Genomic DNA, 20,582 nt, shown 5'->3' on the forward strand with positions numbered 1-20,582 from the left:
TCATCGTCACGGTTGATTGAAAACCATTCCAGACACTCTCTGACAACGGGTGACAAGTTTTATGGGTGAAAATTCACAAGAAACTGCTTAGTAAACCATTGTTGCCTTTTTCATTAATTAGGCAATTCGAAAACAAGACCAAATTGAACTTCCGTAAACTGTGCCAAGATTGTAAGCAACTCATAATGTCTCTTAATATTGAAAAACGATGTGCATACCACATATGCATCAAATAATGCAACAAGATTAGTTGACAAACTCGTCGTCATCAAATTGCACGTGTTTTGGGCTTTTTAGCGTTTTCCATTCGTGACGTCATAAATTTTACGGTTGAGTAATTCTGAATACTGATTTTGGTGCACAGTAACTAAATTTCTCTTCTGACCAATTTTCGTAATTTTCGGTCAGGTGGTCAAATTTTTTCTGAACATTATGCTACCCTGCGTTTTTTTTTCCTTTCAGTATACAATCAATCAATCAAAAGGTGGATAATCCATTAAACTGCAACGTTTGCTTCTTGTCTTTCGACAATCTGTTGGGATTCGAATGACTTTCAGTTGCGTCCAATATTAGCAGATTCTTTTTTACTTTCATGTGAAGCAGAATTTAAAGTCTTACTCGAGAAACACTTTGCAAACTCAATGCTTTGATATTTCAACGCCGCATCATCAATTTACAGTCCTATGTCCATTCATACGACGACGCTGAGCTTTAGAAAAAAAAATACCCTAGAGTCTGATTCATCTGATTCCCAATTAATATTCTCCTAGAAACACAAACATTATCGGTAACCTAGCAACTAAACATGATAAAAGAGTTGACTTGTCAAAACATGTATATAACAATCACTAGATTTACCATAAGGGTACCCCTTTGTTTGTTTCAAGTCTTGCCCTTCGAGCACCTCTGTGGTAAGCACCCAGGATTCCTTGCAGAATTCTGGCCGACAGGAGGTAACAATAGCTAGGTATTCCCGGCAGAGCTTTCCACTGTGTAAGACACGTTAATGGGTCAAGGCAGATTTGATAATTTCAACAGCATGTGACTATAATTTGCAGCAAGATTTCTGCATTATATTAGATTATTTCTGCACGAAAAACAGACCGTGCACCATGCTGAGGTGTTCGTGGTAACTGATGTAATGATGACGACGATGATTTCGATGATCTGATGATGACGACGATGATGTCGGTGATGATGATGTTGATGAAGACGATGACGATGATGATGCGACTTTGACACGGGAATCTCCAATACTTGTGAACATTTATCCCAACCACAGTCTGGGACTACAGCCCCGGAGGCCTGGGAGGTTTAAAGGACAGTATTGGACTTGATTGAGATTGTCATATGGATGGACAATACTAGTAATGATTGAAATGAGTTCTAAATTGTTTTGAATTGAGAAAGCGTATTGATAGTTGATACAGCTGTTTAAACATCTTTTGATCATTTATATTTTTTTATCATTGTAAATAACAACTTTTGGTATGATTATTTGAGTGAGTTTGCGTGTGTGTGATTGTGTGATTTATTAGTTAATTGTCTTTTCTTTATTACTTTTTTTGTAAATAAAGTCTTGTTTTCTCTGAAGAAATTCTTCTTTTCGATTTAAAAGGAAAGCCTTGCTCATTCCACGTTACAATTTATAACAAAGTAAACTTATTTACAGTAATTAACATATCCCTATCATCGAAATGGAGTTTATATCTCTAAGTTGATTCAAAACCCCAAAGAGAATGCTCTATATAAGAACAATTTCTAAAAAGAAATGTTTTTAAATCTAATCTAAGTGTAAGGAAACTAATTACTCAGAAAATGTTTTGGATTTCCCCGTATTTTCTGGTCTTACAGGGAGCAAACAGCGGACCTGACCGGTAGATAGGGCGCTCAGTCCTCAATGACACCAAATCCCACCATTATGTATATTCTACAATTAATTCATAAAAATTCATGGAAAATGTAAATTAATTTCCCTTACTTTTGTCTATATTTGCTATCGAAGGAGAGTTTTCCTCCTTAGTCCTTCGGATTTTAGAAATCCCAGATTCATTAGGTAGAGATACATCCAATTCTTTAATTTCTCTGCCTTTAGGTGTCATTTCTTCTTTTTGAAATGTTTGAACATTGATTTAATTTTCCGAAATGTGCTTTCTTAAATGTTGGATTTCGTTTTCCTGATTTTTGAGAAGCTTGGATAATTGACGTACAGTTCTCTCTAAAGTCAGAATTCGATCATCACAAGTTTTAAGATTTGAATCGTACGTGTCTTTTCTTGGTGTGTATAGTTTAGTTTCCTGAATACGTGGTTTATTATCTGTTTTGCTGAAGTCTGGATGTGGAATATCTGTTTTCACCTCCAAATTCATTGAGTGAAATTCTCTGTTCACTGAATTCTGCTGTTCTTTTCCAATAGTCCTCTCCAACTTGGCCACCCTATTCGCTAACATGCGGAGTTCATCAGTATATTCAAAAGCAAAACAGATTTGCTGATAGAACAGAAGACTTACTAGTAAAATCAACATTTCCAGATCTCTACCACTGATAAGAGGCCTTGAATGTCCAACAATTTATAAGTGACACTTATCTTAAGATTGATTGCCTTAACCTCTGCACTTTACCACATATCTTATTACTGACAATGTACTGTATATTCTAAAAACAAAACAATAATGACCTTTTTATTGCAAGTGCTGCTATACGTTCAAAAATGACCTCGTCCGAATTTTCTATTTATCATTTAATCAAATGTTGCAACGTTTTTATCATTCTATAGCTAAATGTTAGTTCATTTTTAATACACTGAATTGACAACGGTTTTTCCGTTATTTACCGATCGTGACAAAGAGCACACAGCGGGTGTGACAGGTAAGCAATGGATTCTCACTCATCTAGGGCACTCGATCCATCTTCTGATGTTTTAAATGTCCGTGGCGTTTGCACTACTCATGTTTTGAATTGTTTCATGGACATTTGATCTGAAATACTGTTCGTTATCTCCATATATTTCAGGCAAACCATTGCTGGCTTCAATAAACGTGAATAACAATTGACAGTTTTCCGTCCCTACTGAAAAAACAGACCTAAATGCTGGAAAATGTATGGGTTAGTAGTTTAATCTTTTATGCAAATAAATATCTATTTTCATTTAAAAAAGGTTTTTTTTTTCAAACATTAAAGATCTTATGATAAAACAACAGTAAAAATATTTTTAATGTATTTATTAATTATCTGTTTAATGCTTATTCTTTTAGAAGTCAAAGCACACTATCTATAATCGATTTCTTAATTTTATAAAAATCCTCGCAAATATATACATTTTTTGGACTATTGTCTATCAAGCCCTTATTTTTAACCCTTTACAAAAATAGTAACTGTCGTAAAGGCGAATCACTATCAACTTGCCCGTCAATAATTTAAATCGTTTTAGAAATTGTTCATACTTAGAGTTTGCTATTTGCTAACAAATCAACTCCGTATGCAAGTGATGAAAGTTTACTGCTGCCATGGTAGGGGAAGTTGACTATTGAAAAGTTAAAGTCATCAGGTTTATCATAGAGCTTGGTTGTTAGATTAAATATATCATACGTATAAACAATTCCAAACGTATAACACATTTGGTCGCTTATTATCGGGTTACCTTAGATATTATCTTTTGTATTCTTTATCTAAGATAAAAGGTATAATTATAACCTTTATTTTCTTATTAGAAGAAAAGAATCTCGCTAACATAATCTAATAAACTCTATTTACCTTTTAAATTTTCTACTTGGCAAACTAACCTTTGGTGTAAAATAAGATTTAAACAATTTATAAAATAGTACATGTAGTAATTGAAAGAAATATTTCGATATCAATTTAGCAATGTTTGATTCTTGACAACAAAAAGAACTACCATACCATTTCAGATTTAAAAAAAATCAAATCAAAATGCACTCAAATATATTGATTTGAAAGGTTTATGGAAGATAATGGCTAGTTAAGTGCCATCTAATTGCCTAAATGTTTCCTTTTTCTGAAAAGTAACTGGTTCTTGACCACATTCAATTGCTTTTTGGCTAACACATGCTACAAAACACTTCGTGATAGTCTTGTAGTCGATGTGTATTATATTGGTGACAGTTAATGAAGCTTGATGGCAGATATATATTGCGCTTGAAAAAGCGCTGCAGAATGTTCATACAACCGCTATGTCCATTCTCAGGGCGATCAGGATCCAACAATGGTGAGAAGACTACCAGTATCTTATTGTTCTCACATCTGGTGTCTGGTGTTTTTGTCATCATTGGAATCAATGCAGTTGAACAGGCGTATTCAGACATAGCTAAAGCAAGAGCTTGGGTCGCAATGACGATATCTGTTTCTCTTGGATTGATAAATCAACAGTCTTGTTTAAAGTCCTCATTTCGTAAGTTCTATGGTCGATACAATGACCTTGTCAGCAAATACAATTTATCATTGAGTCAAATGCCGACCGACGTTTTTCATACCAATTGTTTGTCCATTATTTATACACTGAATTGACGACGGATTTTTTCCGTTATTTCCTGATCATGGCAACGAGCACACGGCAGGTTTGACCGGTCAGCAGGGGATGCTCACTCCTCCATGGCACCTGATCCCACCTCTGATGTTTCGGAGGTCCGTGTTTGCTCTGCTCTTATTTTGTATTTTGTTTAATGGACTTTGACTGTTCGTTATCTCCATATCCTCTGATTATTCCCATCTTGTCTGGTTGCAGAAGAAGACTTACCACCCAAGGACACCTTCAACACAAACTTGCCGATCCATCTCTGAAACTCAGAATAATTTTTCTCTGGATCTTTCGTACATGTTTCCATCTACGCTGCTATTTATATAGAATGCATCGTTTTGTTTTCCTTAAGAACAGCTGAAATGATTCTTTCAATGATGAGTAATACGATTCTATTACTTTTTCTATTAATTGAGCTGAGTGTTATATCGTATTTCCGAAATGAAACGTTTTAAACTTTCTCGTGAACTTTTCAGTCAAACTTGTTGCAAACTTTATCATCTGGTTCAATATAGTTATAGCAATATTTCTGTATTTCAAATGGGAAACAACACTCTCCCTAGATATAGCAACGAGTCTTATTGTTTTCGAACATCCCCTATCTAATTACCAATGCAAATGCAGTTTTGTATTCTTGGCTCAAGTTTTATTATTTCATTTTTGGGTTTGGCATTTGACAATGCATTTGACTCTAATAGTCAGAAAAATAAAACTTTAAAAGAAACCATCAATTATACATTAAATCTTTACGAAAGAAAATTGCATCTTATGGGGCAAAATAATTGTGTGGCAATATGTGAGCCTTAGTAGTAAGGTCTGTTTCCTGCGACAAGAGTACAGATGGAGGAGGGTGGACAGTGAATGTGAGCCTCAGTAGTAAGGTCTGTTTACTGTGACATGAGTACAGATGGAGGACGGTGGACAGTGAGTATGAGCCTCAGTAGTAAGGTCTGTTTGCTGTGACATGAGTACAGATGGAGGAGGGTGGACGGTGAGTATGAGCCTCAGTAGTAAGGTCTGTTTACTGTGACATGAGTACACATGTGGATGCCATTGAAATAGGGTTCATTTTATGAATAATGACAAACACCATGCTGTCGTTATGGATAAGTATATTCACAGTAATATCACAGCTCTGCAAGATATAAACAATATATTAAATATTTTATAACAATACATACATGTAGATCACTTGCCAGATAGTACGGTCAAAATGAAGAGTTATTTCCCTTAAATTGTGCTCATTGATAAAACATTAAGAGTTGTCTTTCTTAATCAATAATATGTACAAAGTATGAACACTCTGGAATTTATAGATGAAACAATAAGATCAAATTATATTGAACTCTTCCAGAATTATATAATTATATGGACAATATTCAAAATATATATACATCATACCTATATGTGATATAAAGCCATTCTCCAATTACAACTGATGAATGATCTATAACTCAGTGATCTAGCTGTATATAAATAAAACACAACTTTACTGTATTGCTCTCAAAAATATGCAATACACTGATATATAAAATCATTACTTTCAGTATTTACACAGTCATAAAATAATCACAAAGACTGAATCATACTTTATATTAGAATATTAATATTTAGGAATTAAATTGATAAACAATTATATAGAGATAATGAAATTAGTAAAAGTCAACTTACATTCTGTCCAGTCTTGGTCATGGTCGTAAATAAGTCAACATAGACAAATACACATAAACCAATATGTCTGCTGGTCAGACAAAGATCTCCAACAAAAGTAATTAACAAAGCTAAAACCCAAAAGAGAGGGAAACCAAACCAACCCATGAAATCCAAGTTGGCCCTGACACTACACAAGATATAAATAGAAAAGGGACAGTGGTTTAAATGACCACTGCGATGTCATACATTTATAAATAACTCAATGAACACAGATTGATGTAAATAATTCCATGTGGATTTATTCAATAAATAAAATGCTGAAAAGAAATAAATATGATAATTCAACTGAATTAATTCAATCCTGAAATATAATAATTAATAAATGAAATAAATCACCCTATCACATACTTCCCCTCTTCGTGAAATGACATCCTCGTCATTTACTATTTCATAAAGAAATAACGACTGTAAAATAAATTAAAATCATAAAAACATAGAATATCACTAAGAACTATATACACTTACCAAACGTCTCAACTGACTGACTAAACTGACTTTCTTGTCTAACTAATTCTTACCTGTAATAATGTCTATCAGAGCCTTTTCCACTGGTTCCTTACTGTTGCTAGAATGAAATACATGACTGGAAGCTAAAGTCTGTAAATAATCTGCTCTTGTCTTCCAGTCTGGCTGTTGCGTTGCTACCTGTTGATTTACTACATAGTCTCCACTGGTGATCCATGATGTTGTTTTCTTTGTCCTTTGAGATCTCCTAGTTACTGTCTGCTGTTCATTAGCTGAATGTTCCTCGGAATTAGTATCATCCAAATCATCATTATCGCTTCAGCTTGCTGCTGTGTATCCGCAGACGGTTCTATTTCCTTCACGACAGTGTCTTCTGTAGTAGTAGCTACTGAAGTACCTGTGTCCTCAACTTGTTCAGCAGGTGAAGGTATTCCGGAACTACCCTCTTCTTCAGCGCTCTCTTCCTCATTGGCCAATGCATTCTCCTGTTGGTTACTTCCTGTCTCAGAAGCAGGTGCACTATCCTTGCTATGTGCAGTGGATGCTGCCTCCTGTACTATCATCTCCTCGTCACTGCTATCTGAGTCACTGTTATCCTCATGTTGTGAGGTAGTAAGTTGTTTGGTTCTTCTCGTGACTCGAGCTTTCACCAACTTCCTTGGTGCTGGCTGAGGTTTTTCTGTCTGTAAATCAATATCTAAGTGTCCGATTGGTAGCAAAAGGTTCCGATGTAAAGTTCTCTTACATGTGTTGTTGCTCTCTTTTCTTACTATGTACACTGGAACATCCTTGTTTGGTTGACTCTACACTATATATGGCTCTTCCTCCCATTTATCCGATAACTTGTGAGTGCCTTCAAACGAAACAATCTTGACCAATACTCTGTCTCCTTGTTGTATCACAGCATCTCTCGCCTTAATGTCATAATTCTGTCTTCCCTGGGCATTCTGGATAGATTTCTGTGCCAAATGATATGAATGTTCTAATTCAGATTTCAAAGATTTGATGTAGGAGTTCAAGTTTTCATGTTGATTTGGTCCATCTGTTTTGAAAATGAGATCTACTGGAAGTCTAGGTTCTCGTCCAAACATAAGAAAGAAAGGTGATTGTCCTGTTGTTTCCTGTTTCATCGAATTATAAGCGTTAACTAAAGTTGAAATGTGAGACTTCCAATCCTGTTTTTGGTAATTTTCAAGTGTTCCTAACATCTTGAGAAGAGTCCTGTTGAAACGTTCTGTTAAGCCGTTGCCCATGGGGTGGTAAGGCGTTGTTCTTGACTTGTTAACTCCAAGAATGCTGCAGAGCTCCTGTATGATCTTAGACTCGAAATTGGCACCCTGATCACTGTGTATTCTCAAAGGTATCCAATAATAAACGATAAAATGATGGTATAACGCCTCAGCTGTGGTTTTGGCAGTTTGGTTCCTTGTAGCTACAGCTTGAGCAAATCGAGTAAAGTGATCAGTGATAACCAAGATGTTTTCGTATCCTCCTTTTGATTTTTCTAGTTTAAGGTAGTCTACGCATACGAGTTCTAAAGGTTGTGATGTTCTGATGTTAATAAGTGGAGCTCTTGTTGTTGGTGTTTTCCTTAAAAGGCATCTCCTACAGTTTGAAATGAAGTGTTCGGTATCTGCTGTCATTCCTTGCCAATAAAATCTATCTCTGATTAAACTGATGGTTTCCTCACGGCCTGGATGTCCCATGTCAGTATGAGATGGTACAATACTGTTCCAATACATGATCTGGGTAAAAGTATCTGTGACTTCTTTTTCTCATTCACTGTTGTTTCTCTTATGAGGATCCCATCTCTTAACCTGAGTTTGTCAAACTTCTTGTGAAGTAAAGCATGGTACTGGATGTTGTTGTATGGTAGATGGTGTTTCGCTGGCTTGTACTGATTGCGCACGTATGGTATCCAAAACCTTAACACTGGGTCATTGTACTGATGACGACGAACATCAACCTCAGTCTGATCACTCAAGTCTGGTAGGTTGTCAACTGAAGATGGAGATATGGACAAGCATTGTACATAGGGATGATTGGATACAGTTGAATTGCATATGGTCTTAATGGAATCAGATGTTATGATCTCCTGGTTTGGTATCCTGCTTAGTCCATCTGCATCTGCGTTGTGTGATCCGGGTCGATACAGAATCTCAAAGTTAAAGTTGGCCAGATCTGCAATTCATCTTTGGCTCGTCGCATCAAGTTTCGCAGATGTTAAAACATACGTGAGTGGGTTGTTATCTGTGTAAACCTGGAATGTTCCTCCATATAAGTAGTCTCTGAATTTTTCACACACAGACCACTTCAAAGCCAGGAACTCCAATTTATGAACAGGGTAATTCTTCTCTGATTTTGATAAACTCCTGCTAGCGTAGGCTATGACCCGTTTGAAGTTGTCCTGCGTCTGATATAATACAGCGCCGATGCTTGATGATGAGGCATCTGTATGAAGTTCAAAGGGTAAGGAGTAATTAGAGAATCCTAGAATTGGATAAGTTGTAAGTTTCTCCTTAAGTTTCTTGAAGGCTTGTTCCTGTTCACTACCCCATCTCCACTTGTCTGGTTCTTTTGATGTCCTGACACCCTTTCTAGATTTCTTCTTGGTATTTGGTAGGAGGTCATTCAATGGGCGTATTATTGTTGAAAATCCCTCGATGAATCTCCGATAATACCCAACGAAACCCAGTAACTGGCGAACTTCATCTGAGTTTCTTGGCTGAGGCCAGTTCTGTACTTTGCTGATCTTTTCCGGGTCTGGTTCTATCCCCTCCTCACTGACAATGTTTCCTACGTATTTCACTTTGCTCTTGAAGAATTCGCACTTCTTCGGTGATAACTTAAGATTTACTTCTCTTAGTCGTTGAAAGATCTTTTCCAAACGTTCTAAATGCTCATCGTATGTCTTGGAGAAGATAATCAAGTCATCCAAATAGATGAAGCATATATCCAGGTGGAGCCCTTCAAAACATTCCTCCTTAAGCCTTTGGTATGTAGCAGGTGCGTTGACTAGACCGAATGGCATGCGATGGTATTCATAAAAGCCTAAGGGCCCAACAGTAAACGCAGTTCTTTCCTTGTGACTTTCATGTAATTCAACTGATGGTACCCACTTTTCATATCCAAGATGGTAAAGAATCTATTTCCTGCTAAAGCATCCAGTATTTCCTCTATCCTTGGTAATGCATAGGAGTCTTTCTTTGTCCTAAGGTTTAGCTGGCGATATTCTACACACATGCGTAGTTCGTTGTTTTTCTTGCGACAAAGGACAACATTGCTTGACCATGGTGACTTCGACTTCCTGATAATTCCTCCTTCTAATAGTTTCCTTAAATGATCTTTGACCTCTTCCAACATGGCAGGTGGTATTCGCCTTGGTTGTTGCTTAAATGGTGTTTCGTCAAGTAAATCTATCCTGTGCTTCACGATGTTAGTGTGTCCTATGTCGATGTCCGACTTCTAGAATACATCCTCATACTTCCTCAATAAATTTTCTGCTCCTTGCTGCTCTGATACTGTAAGTTTATCTCGATCGATCTTCACCAAACTTAAGACATCTTTGGTTTCTTGGAGGCTAGAACATGGTAAAGCTGTTTGATGTGGTTCAATTTTCACTGGTTGTAGCTCGCATATGATGGATTTAGGTGGAACTTGTACTGTCCTTGTAGTGATGTTATCAATACCCACTCTTATCACATGACTGGCTGGATAGGTAAAGTGTGTAAGTGATGGTACAATATCCAGGTCTGATGGAATTACAGAGCGGGGTGTGGCTTGTAGAACAGCTGTTGTAGACTGATACGGTATAGATATAGAAACTGTCGAATTTGGTGGTATAATAATGCAATGATTTTCAAGTTCTTTTTCCCGTAATGCCATTCCTCTAAATGCGAGATACCATGGTGTAAATAATGCAGCATCCTGTAGATATTTGTCTCCATATTTGTCCTTGACACCATCTAGCATGAGTTGTAATATATTTGTTCCAATAAGAAGCGGTACTCGACTGTTGTAGTTACTGGTGGATACATCAAGTAATGGAAATTGTAGTGGTTCCTCCAATGATTGTGGTATTCCCTTACTTTGGATGGAAGCTTCGATATATCCATAATATGGTAACTGTTGACCATCTGCGCATTCCACTTGCAAAAGTTCTCTTATAGCATTAAGTTCTAAGTGACTAAGTTGTTTCGTATAAAGGTCATGACTAACTGTGGAAACAGTAGATCCAGTATCTATCAACGCTCTAACTAAAATTTCTTCTAAACTTGCTTCCACTTCCGATGTATTTCCTACCAATTCATTATTTCTATTGCTAGTAGGGCCCTTCCGGTGCTGACCTAGCGTTTGCCTCGCAACGAAGGTCTCCTCACGTTTAAATACCTCCTACTATGGTCCATTCGCACTTGACAATTACGGGCGATATGTCCCGGTTGTTTGCATTTGTAGCATATAATAGGTTCTTCATCCTCTGTTTGAGCAGATTCCTGAGTGTTGTATCCGTATTAATAATCATAGTTGTATGCCTGAGGATATCTAGGACCACTGTAGTTTTTGAAATTAGGATGTCCTCTGTAAAAATTTCCAGGGCCATAATTTCCTCTTTTGGACTGTGGTGGTGGAAATCTACCGTACGAATCTCCAAGATCTTTCCTGTTTGTACGCTGTTGTTCCATGGCACTGACTTTTGTAGTGAGCTGTTGAATCATTCCTTTAAGTTCCTTAATCTCATCTCCTTTCTCAGCTTCACTTGATGTTACAGCCATGTTAGATTGTGCCTTCTTTGTTTCATGTTCCTTTTCTACAAGTCTGATTTCTTTCCTAATTTCATCAAAATTGGTCAGTGCATCAAATTTGTATCCAGTGATATTCTTAATCCACTGATGAAGACAATTCCAGAATTTTGATCTCAATTTCTCATTTGCATCCTCCTTGGTTGCAACTCCTTTGATAACTGCCTTTCTATAAATTTCCTCTAGACGACAACTCCAACTCATGCTATCCTCTCCTTTTTCTTGTCGCGCACTGTAAAATTGTTCCATGATTGTTTCTCCTCGTTCTATAGTGCCAAACACACTCTCCATCTTGTCCAGTATCTGGTTTACAGTGGCTCCAGGACCAAGTCTCACAGCAACCTTTCCTGCATCTGCTCGCAATGATCTTCGAATTGACTGAGCAATTATCTCCTCCTTGCACTTCTCCTTGATCAAACAGTCAAATTCCTATCGCCAAAGATCATATGTAGTGTCATTCTTGCTGCCGTCTCCAGAAAAACAAGAGATCTTTGGGATGTGGGAACTGATGTGCTTCCTGATGCTGATGCTGATGAAGTTCCTGTATCCGCGTGCGGTTCTGTCTTTACATTGACAAATTCCTCCTCATTCATTTGTGCAACATACTGAGTCATCCATTGTTTGAAATCCTGTGCTGTATCAGCTTTTGGTTTTACGTTTAATTCTTTGAAGACTTTTGCAATTTGATCGAGTTCCTCCTGTGAAATGTCTACGGACATGATGATTTGTTGTTTGTTGTTTGATTTCCAAATAAACTTTTCTTAATAACTCAATACTAGCAAGGTACCTAGTAACTAAATCTACCTTAATTATCTAAATTAATCTAAGATTACATCCTCTGAAGCTGAAGAATCCAATGTATAATCCAATTCGAAGAGTTCGAGATGAAGTCAAATAAATAAATCTAACTAATTAATTAAACTAATTAAACTTAAATTCTAAATATCTACTTAATTAAATTTTAAATTCTATGTAACACTAAATTTCACTGAAATGCAAAAGTATTATTCACCTGAAAAACAAAATTTCAAATTAAATTTCTAAATAAGCTGAAATAAAAAAATGAATTAAATTACCAAATTGAATAAATAAATAAAAGTTTAAAGAATAAACTAACTAAATCTAAATAAATATAACCTTAATCTACATGTAATATAACCTTGATCTAATATTACCTTCTAAATAACTAAATGGTTCCGAAAAATGAAAGATAACTCTAACTACAAACTTACTCAAGGAAGATAACTCTCTTCAGTACACCGCGTGCACTCAAGTGTGACGATCTCTCGGCCAGGGGTCAAATACCCGATGCAAACAAAATTACGCGAAATCAATGTAAACGGAACGACAATGCAAAAATATGAAAAGGAATTCAATGTATAAACAATAAATGACGGACACAGGTGAATCACCAACACACTGATTACTCAAAGTAATGTGACCTTACTATGTATATATGTACTGAAATGTACAGTAATCTGGGTATTAAATAAAATAATTCACATGTTGACTATAGGGGTGATAAAGGGGTAATAAAGCAACTAAATACTGTAGAACTAGATCAATGAATCTGAATCAAAACAATAGACTCACTCAGACACACTAGTCACCTCAAAATCACCTGTAAACAAACTACCTGTACCTTCAAGTCTGAATGTAGGTCACAAATGTCAAGGTCAGCTGATCAAGAGAAAAGAAATTAGTGTGGGGTGGAAACCAGGTATATCAGATTAATAGAATTAATTTCTTGCACACACTACAATAATTTGCTCAGAAATAAATAATATTTACACTTAATATATACAGAAAGGGTATAGAAGGCTTTTCACTTTATAACAAAAATATGCCTGTCACTTGTCAGTCCAAAATACACGTGTTTTGAGCACAATTGTAAAATAAAAATACCTTACCTCGCTGGCAAGCTTCTAAAGATCACAATAATGAAATAGTCACAAAGGTTCAAATAAAATGTCACTGGTCATACGCTGAATGTCACTTTCACTGAACGTCCAGCGTTGAGTGGATTGCGCAATACAGTCTCTGTCTGTAAACACTACACAACACGTCGGTGGATCCTGGATCCTCCTCGGCGTGAGATCCTCACAGTTAGTACGTCTCGCAATGGTCAGTCAGCCAATCCTATATCCCACCGTGGATGCCATTGAAATGGGGTTCGTTTTATGAATAATGACAAACACCATGCTGTCGTAATGGATAAGTATATTGATTTCACAGTAATATCACAGCTCTGCAAGATATAAACAATATATTAGATATTTTATAACAATACATACATGTAGATCACTTGCCAGATAGCACGGTCAAAATGAAGAGTTATTTCCCTTAAATTGTGCTCATAGATAAAACATTAAGAGTAGTCTTTCTTAATCAATAATATGTACAAAATATAAACACTGGAATTTATAGATGAAACAATAAGATCAAATTATATTGAACTCTTCCAGAATTATATAATTATATGGACAATATTCAAAATATATATACATCATACCTATATGTGATATAAAGCCATTCTCCAATTACAACTGATGAATGATCTATAACTCAGTGATCTAGCTGTATATAAATAAAACACAACTTTACTGTATTGCTCTCAAAAATATGCAATACACTGACATATGAAATCATTACTTTCATTATTTACACAGTCATAAAATAATCACAAAGACTGAATCATACTTTATATTAGAATATTAATATTTAGGAATTAAATTGATAAACAATTATATAGAGATAATGAAATTAGTAAAAGTCAACTTACATTCTGTCCAGTCTTGGTCATGGTCGTAAATAAGTCAATATAGACAAATACATATAAACCAATATGTCTGCTGGTCAGACAAAGATCTCCAACAAAAGTAATTAACAAAGCTAAAAACCAAAAGAGAGGGAAACCAAACCAACCAATGAAATCCAAGTTGGCCCTGACACTACACAAGATATAAATAGAAAAGGGACAGGGGTTTAAATGACCACTGTGATGTCATACATTTATAAATAACTCAATGAACACAGATTGATGTAAATAATTCCATGTGGATTTATTCAATAAATAAAATGCTGAAAAGAAATAAATATGATAATTCAACTGAATTAATTTAATCCTGAAATATAATAATTAATAAATGAAATAAATCACCCTATCACATATACTGTGACATGAGTACAGATGGAAGAGGGTGGACGGTGAGTGTGAGCCTCAGTAGTAAGGTCTGTTTACTGTGACATGAGTACTGATTGAGGAGGGTGGACGGTGAGTGTGAGCCTCAGTAGTAAGGTCTGTTTAATGTGAAATGACTACGGGTGGAGGAGGTTGGACGGTGAGTATGAGCCTCAGTAGTAAGGTCTGTTTACTGTGACATGAGTACAGATGGAGCAGAATGGACGGTGAGTGTGAGCTTCAGTAGTAAGGTCTGTTTACTGTGACATAAGTACTGATGGTGGAGGATGTGGATGGTTAGTGTGAGCCGCAGTAGTAAGGTCTGTTTACTATGACATAAGTACAGATGGAGGAGAATGGACGTAGAGTGTGGGCTTCAGTAAAAAGGTCTGCTTACTGTGACATAAGTACAGATAGATGAGGGTGAACGTTGAGTGTGGGTGTGAGTCTCAGTAGAAGGTCTGTTTACTGTGACATGAGTACAGATGGAGGAGGGTGGACGGTGATTGTGAGTCTCCGTAGTAAGGTCTGTTTACTGTGACATGAGTACAGATGGAGGAGGGTGAACGGTGAGTGTGAGCCTCAGTAGCATTGTCTGTTTACTACGAGATTAGTACAGATTGAAGAGAATGGACGTAAAGTGTGAGTCTCAGTAGTAAAGTCTGGTTACTGTGACATGAGTACATGGAGGAGGTTGGACGGTGAATGTGAGCCTCAGTAGTAAGGCCTGTTTACTATGACATAAGTACTGATGGAGGAGGATGGACGGTTAGTGTGAGCCGTAGTAGTAAGGTCTGTTTACTATGCCATAAGTACAGATGGAGGAGAATGGACGTAGAGTGTGGGCCTCAGTAGAAAGGTCTGTTTACTGTGACATAAGTACTAATGGAGAAGGGTGGACGGTGAGTGTGAGCCTCAGTAGTAAGGCCTGTTTACTATGACATAAGTACAGATGGAGGAGAATGAACGAAGAGTGTGGGCCTTAGTAGAAAGGTCTGTTTACTGTGACATAAATACTGATGGAGGAGGATGTACGGTTAGTGTAAGCTGCAGTAGTAAGGTCTGTTTACTGTGACATGGGTACAGATGGAGGAGAATGGACATAGAGTGTGAGCCTCAGTAGTAAGATCTGTTTACTGTGACATAAGTACAGATGGAGGAGGATGGACGGTTAGTGTGAGCCGCAGTAGTAAGGTCTGTTTACTCTGACATGAGTACAGATGGAGGAGGGTGGACGATGAGTACAACTAGGTAAAATTGCGAAAAAAAAGGGAAAAAAGCAAAGTTCCACAAGGGGAAAAGTGAACGATTATTAAAATTTCGAATTCTTATCGAACACAAGAAAATATTGAATTCATTCATGGTTGTCAATATTTTTTTTAAAAAGAGATGTAAGAAACATGCGCTTGTTTTTATTGAATTAAATAAATGGATTAAGGTTTCAAAGGCAATACAATGAAGACAAGACCAAAAATCCAACTCGATCTATATGCGTCACTCTAAAGCAATATAGTGCATCACAACATTAATTTAGTGCATCACGAGCCCAATCGTGAATCCAATAATAAAAAAAAATAAATATGCCATAATTCCTTGAAACATGAATGAAGCAGAACGAAATGTAAAATTGATTTATAACTTATCAAGGTTAAGTCTCATTCTAAAAATCAGCTACATATCTTCGGGCGTTCAGAAAAAATGAAAACCTTGAAAAATTGAAAAGGTCGTAATTCCGTAAAAAATTATTGAAGCGGGACGATATTCAAACCTGATCTGTAACTGTTAATCAGTGACAGGGAGGTCCCCCGTCACATCTTATGGTGGCAGCAGTGGGATTAACTTAACTATGTCAACTGATACTTTGAGAAATTAACCCTTGTTCAATTTGTGAAGAAATGACTCGGAAAAGCAGGAGACGCAATCTGTAGAGGGTTATGATGGAAACATAACGAAGATCGCTACACGTGCGTACATGGACATGCCTGGACGGCAAAAAGAAACTCTCACTAAGGAGCGTTTCTTTCGAAGATTAAAGCCTGAAATCAAGAGGTGTGTTTTACTTCCCCTTCATAAAACATTTGAGGAAGCTTTCAGACATGCAAAGAGGGATTAGTGCATTAACTTTCTGGTGGATGTCCAGATGGCTAACGGAACAGTGGTAGATAGATTGTGCGAGAGTGTTCCTATCAGAACTTTTAGAACTCTCTCATTTACAGTTAACTGATTTGGGTGATTGCTCTGCGACACATCCACAAAGTTTTTAAACCTATAATATTCATTATATATGTGTATTGTTTATTTTTTTTTTTGCATATTTACCTAATTATGGTCTATATTAATATATTATCGTAAATTCTTGCCATTGCGGGCTTTATTAAGAAAATGAGGCATTTGTCCACGAACATTTGGACATCCCCCGTATAAATGTCTCTAGTTGTGTTTTTATTTCTACACTTGAGAAAGATTGCTACTTTAGACTCTCGTTGGTATGATACATAGGGAGTATCTTAGGTGTTTCTTCGATATCAGTTATTATTTCTATTTAGAATAGTTTCCATCCTGCAAAGGACGATCTTCCTGCACCGTCACTATAAATGAAACCTGTATTCCATTTTGCAAGAGTGCACACAAATATATCATCTCCTGCACTCACGTGTGCTACAACAATTCCTGTTCCTCCTAGATTTCCAGAAGGGCCGGCGTAAACGTGAATTACCCCCAGTACATCAGTATTAACCATCAACTGTGTAGAATGTTGATGACCTTGCAACTCTCGTATTGTCTAAGTGAATACATAAATCCCAGTTTCTGGAACAACAAATACTCCCGTAGCGGAACTGTAGCCTTTTCCAACGTTTGTTTTCACCACATCAAATTTTAAATGATATCGACCAGTTATTACCGGAGTTTGCGAAGACATGTAGGCGTAGAATGCAATGGAGTTCGTCAGTGGTGGAGACGACAATCCTTCTGAAAAAGATGCAGGGAACAAATGATTTAATTAAAAACAAAAATCGTATTTTACAGCAAACAAGTCATGTTATAGCTACCAAAGTAAATTACTTGTCATTTTTTGTAAAAAGAAATATGATAATAAGAACTACATACAATTATAATAATAACTAGAAAGTCTGCTATTGCAAGCAATAGCTTAAGTCGCCCCGAACTGGAAATTTTTTTCGTTTTTTTCATTACTAAAACAATACCTATTAGCTAAGGTTGGAAAACCATTAACTCGTATCAGTCCTATCAGTACTTTCAGTACTTTGATTTAAAATCTAAGTAAAAGAATTTTCACTTTTCCAATTTTTCATGGAAACTATTGACAATTTCCAATTTTTAAATGCAACACGCACAATGACAGATACTAATCAATAAATCAGTAAAGTTTCATGACGAATGTCCAAGGGACCAGAGAGAACACTCGTGGACACAATTCGTCGCTTTTTGCAGGTTTCCATGGCAACGGTAGCCATTCTGAAACTGAATGACCACACAACACAACTACAACCAGTGATCCTCTTTCAGTAAAATTTCAAGAAGATTGTCCCAGTCATCTCCGAGAAACAGCCCGTATAACAAAAACATGCGTACAATTGCAATATGTCGCCCGACTTCGTTCGGGGCGACATAATAATGATTAGTTTTATATAGCGCTTTTCTAGCATATATAAATGCTACTCAAAGCGCTTTACAATACATTATTACCCCAGCAGACCTTAACAATCCAGAATCTTTCTCAGTGCAAGCTGCCGTTATCAGCGCTAGAACACTAACATTCTGAAAATGTGTCTCACTGTCTATAGCCAGGTACCCCTTTTTACACTGGGGTATAATGAGGAAATTCGTGTAAAGTGCCTTTCCAAAGGACACAACGTCGGCTTGTCGTGGCCAGAATTCGAACTCACAACCTTTCGGTTTGGAGTCAGGCACCTTAACCACTGGACTACCGACGCCACACAAATGTATTATATGCATTATATATTTTATCATACAATTATATGACCTTTTTAAGTAGATAATTTAGAAACATCACATGCTAATTTATAATGGAAATGCAAACCTTAAAGGTCGAAATGCTCATCCAGGCCATTATTTTTATTTTCAATTCTGATATATGAACAATAACCACAACCGGGTACTCGATAAATCGTCTGAGTAACGAATACTTAAAAACTGGTACTCGGTTACTCGGATGTATATTTTTTTCTTATTCCAAAGAACATAAATTTATCACTTCTTAAAAAATAACTGAAACGTGCATGCAATAATTAGCGGGTCGTCGTCTACACATGTACATGTAAAACACCTGTTATCGCTTGTGGCTGTATATATATATATATATATATATATATATATATATATATATATATATATATATATATATATATATATATATATATATATATATATATATATATATATATATATATATATATATATATATATATATATATATATATATATATATATATATATATATATATATATATATATATATATATATATTAATTGAAGATTAATAAAAATTGTTTAAAGTCAGCTAAGCGGAGTAAATTGAGTGTATACAGGGGATGCAATAATATTCGACAAGCGATCCCAACGACGTCCATTCCTTCTGCTTCGCTAGTGTGATCATGACAAAGATGCGTAGAAGATTGATATTGATTAAAGCTTCTTCCCAAATAAGAAATGCAAATAATTTAAAATTATTGGTGCATCAAATTAATGTCTTTTGTGTGTGTATTTTTTTTTTTATAAATAAATAATTTAAAAGTACAATTAATCATTTTCGTTGACTTGATGTTTTTAAACATTTACTAAGAACCTAATAAAAAAACAACATTGGTGTATAGCACATCTGAAATGAGTTAAACAAAATTAACAGACTTGTACATGTATTTACCATTTTACCGAGTACTCGAGTACCCGAGTACCCGTGTACCCGATCACAAAAATGTCCAAGTAACCCATTATCAAATATTGACCGGTTTGGCATCCCTAAAACTAAGTATATGTATTACTTTAGTTCATAATCTCTTCATAGCAAATATTGACCCTGTGTAATAAAGAAAGGGTAGTTACTTGACAATTGCGCAGAAATATTCTTTAAGTTCTGAGTAGCGTTGTTTTGCTCCTGAAAAATATGTTCCATTGTTCGGTTGATGAAAGAAGAAAAAGTCATCAAGTTTTCCTGGGCTGTCAATAACCGAGCATTTAAGTCATTCGCATTTCCATCTTCGTTTATTGTTTTGTTCATTTGAAATAACCTTTTTTGCATTTTTTCGAATTCCAGTGACAGACCTTCATATATCTGTCTAAAAAACAAACTTTCATTTTTCAAACTTTCTAATTCAAGTTCCCCGATTCGTTCCGCTATGTATTTTTCAATAAAACCCTCCATGTGTGCTCTTATTTCTATATTTTCCCGAGTTAATTGGTGTTTTTGTCTCTGTGGAGACGAAGTTTGCTTCTTCATTATTGGCATTTCTGTCTCATTTAAGTGTAACACATTGTCATCTGTAGAATTTCTAGTGACACCTATTGTGGAACGTAAAAATTTTAATTCCTCCTTAAATCTTGTATTCTCCTCTTCAGTTTTCCTCTGTTTTTTGTCTAAGACATGAATTTTTTCTGTCATGACATCCAGCTTTTTCATCAAAATTTCAGTTATATTTCTGTTGCCTATGACATCCATCATTAATATTTGAATTTTCTGTATCATAGAGAGACGCACCAAACTTTCCTGATTTAAAATATCCCTAAGAACACTTGAAACCTTTCCAGACGTAGTATCCTGAAGGGACTGGGTATTGTCTAATGAATTGTTCCCAACAAGCTAATTCAGAGAATTCGTGTCCCCCGCTTAGGGAAAAAGTCGGCTCCCCCT

The 20,582-nt window shown here is 36.0% G+C and overlaps 1 protein-coding gene across 1 annotated transcript in view; it reads right to left on the reverse strand.

Moving 5' to 3' along the window:
- The window catches only part of LOC134250764 (uncharacterized), a 57,505-nt gene extending 36,986 nt beyond the window's left edge, over positions 1–20,519 (reverse strand). The window contains exon 1 of the mRNA XM_062733118.1: positions 19,778–20,519. Coding sequence (XP_062589102.1) covers positions 19,778–20,417 — 640 coding nt within the window. The 5' untranslated portion in view covers positions 20,418–20,519. The remainder of the gene's footprint in view (positions 1–19,777) is intronic.
- Positions 20,520–20,582: the final 63 nt, after the last annotated feature.

The sequence above is a fragment of the Saccostrea cucullata genome, unplaced genomic scaffold (assembly GCF_032062105.1).
Source record: "Saccostrea cucullata isolate Sc308-1 unplaced genomic scaffold, CSIRO_AGI_Scuc_v1 ctg5660, whole genome shotgun sequence".
Taxonomy (NCBI): domain Eukaryota; kingdom Metazoa; phylum Mollusca; class Bivalvia; order Ostreida; family Ostreidae; genus Saccostrea; species Saccostrea cuccullata.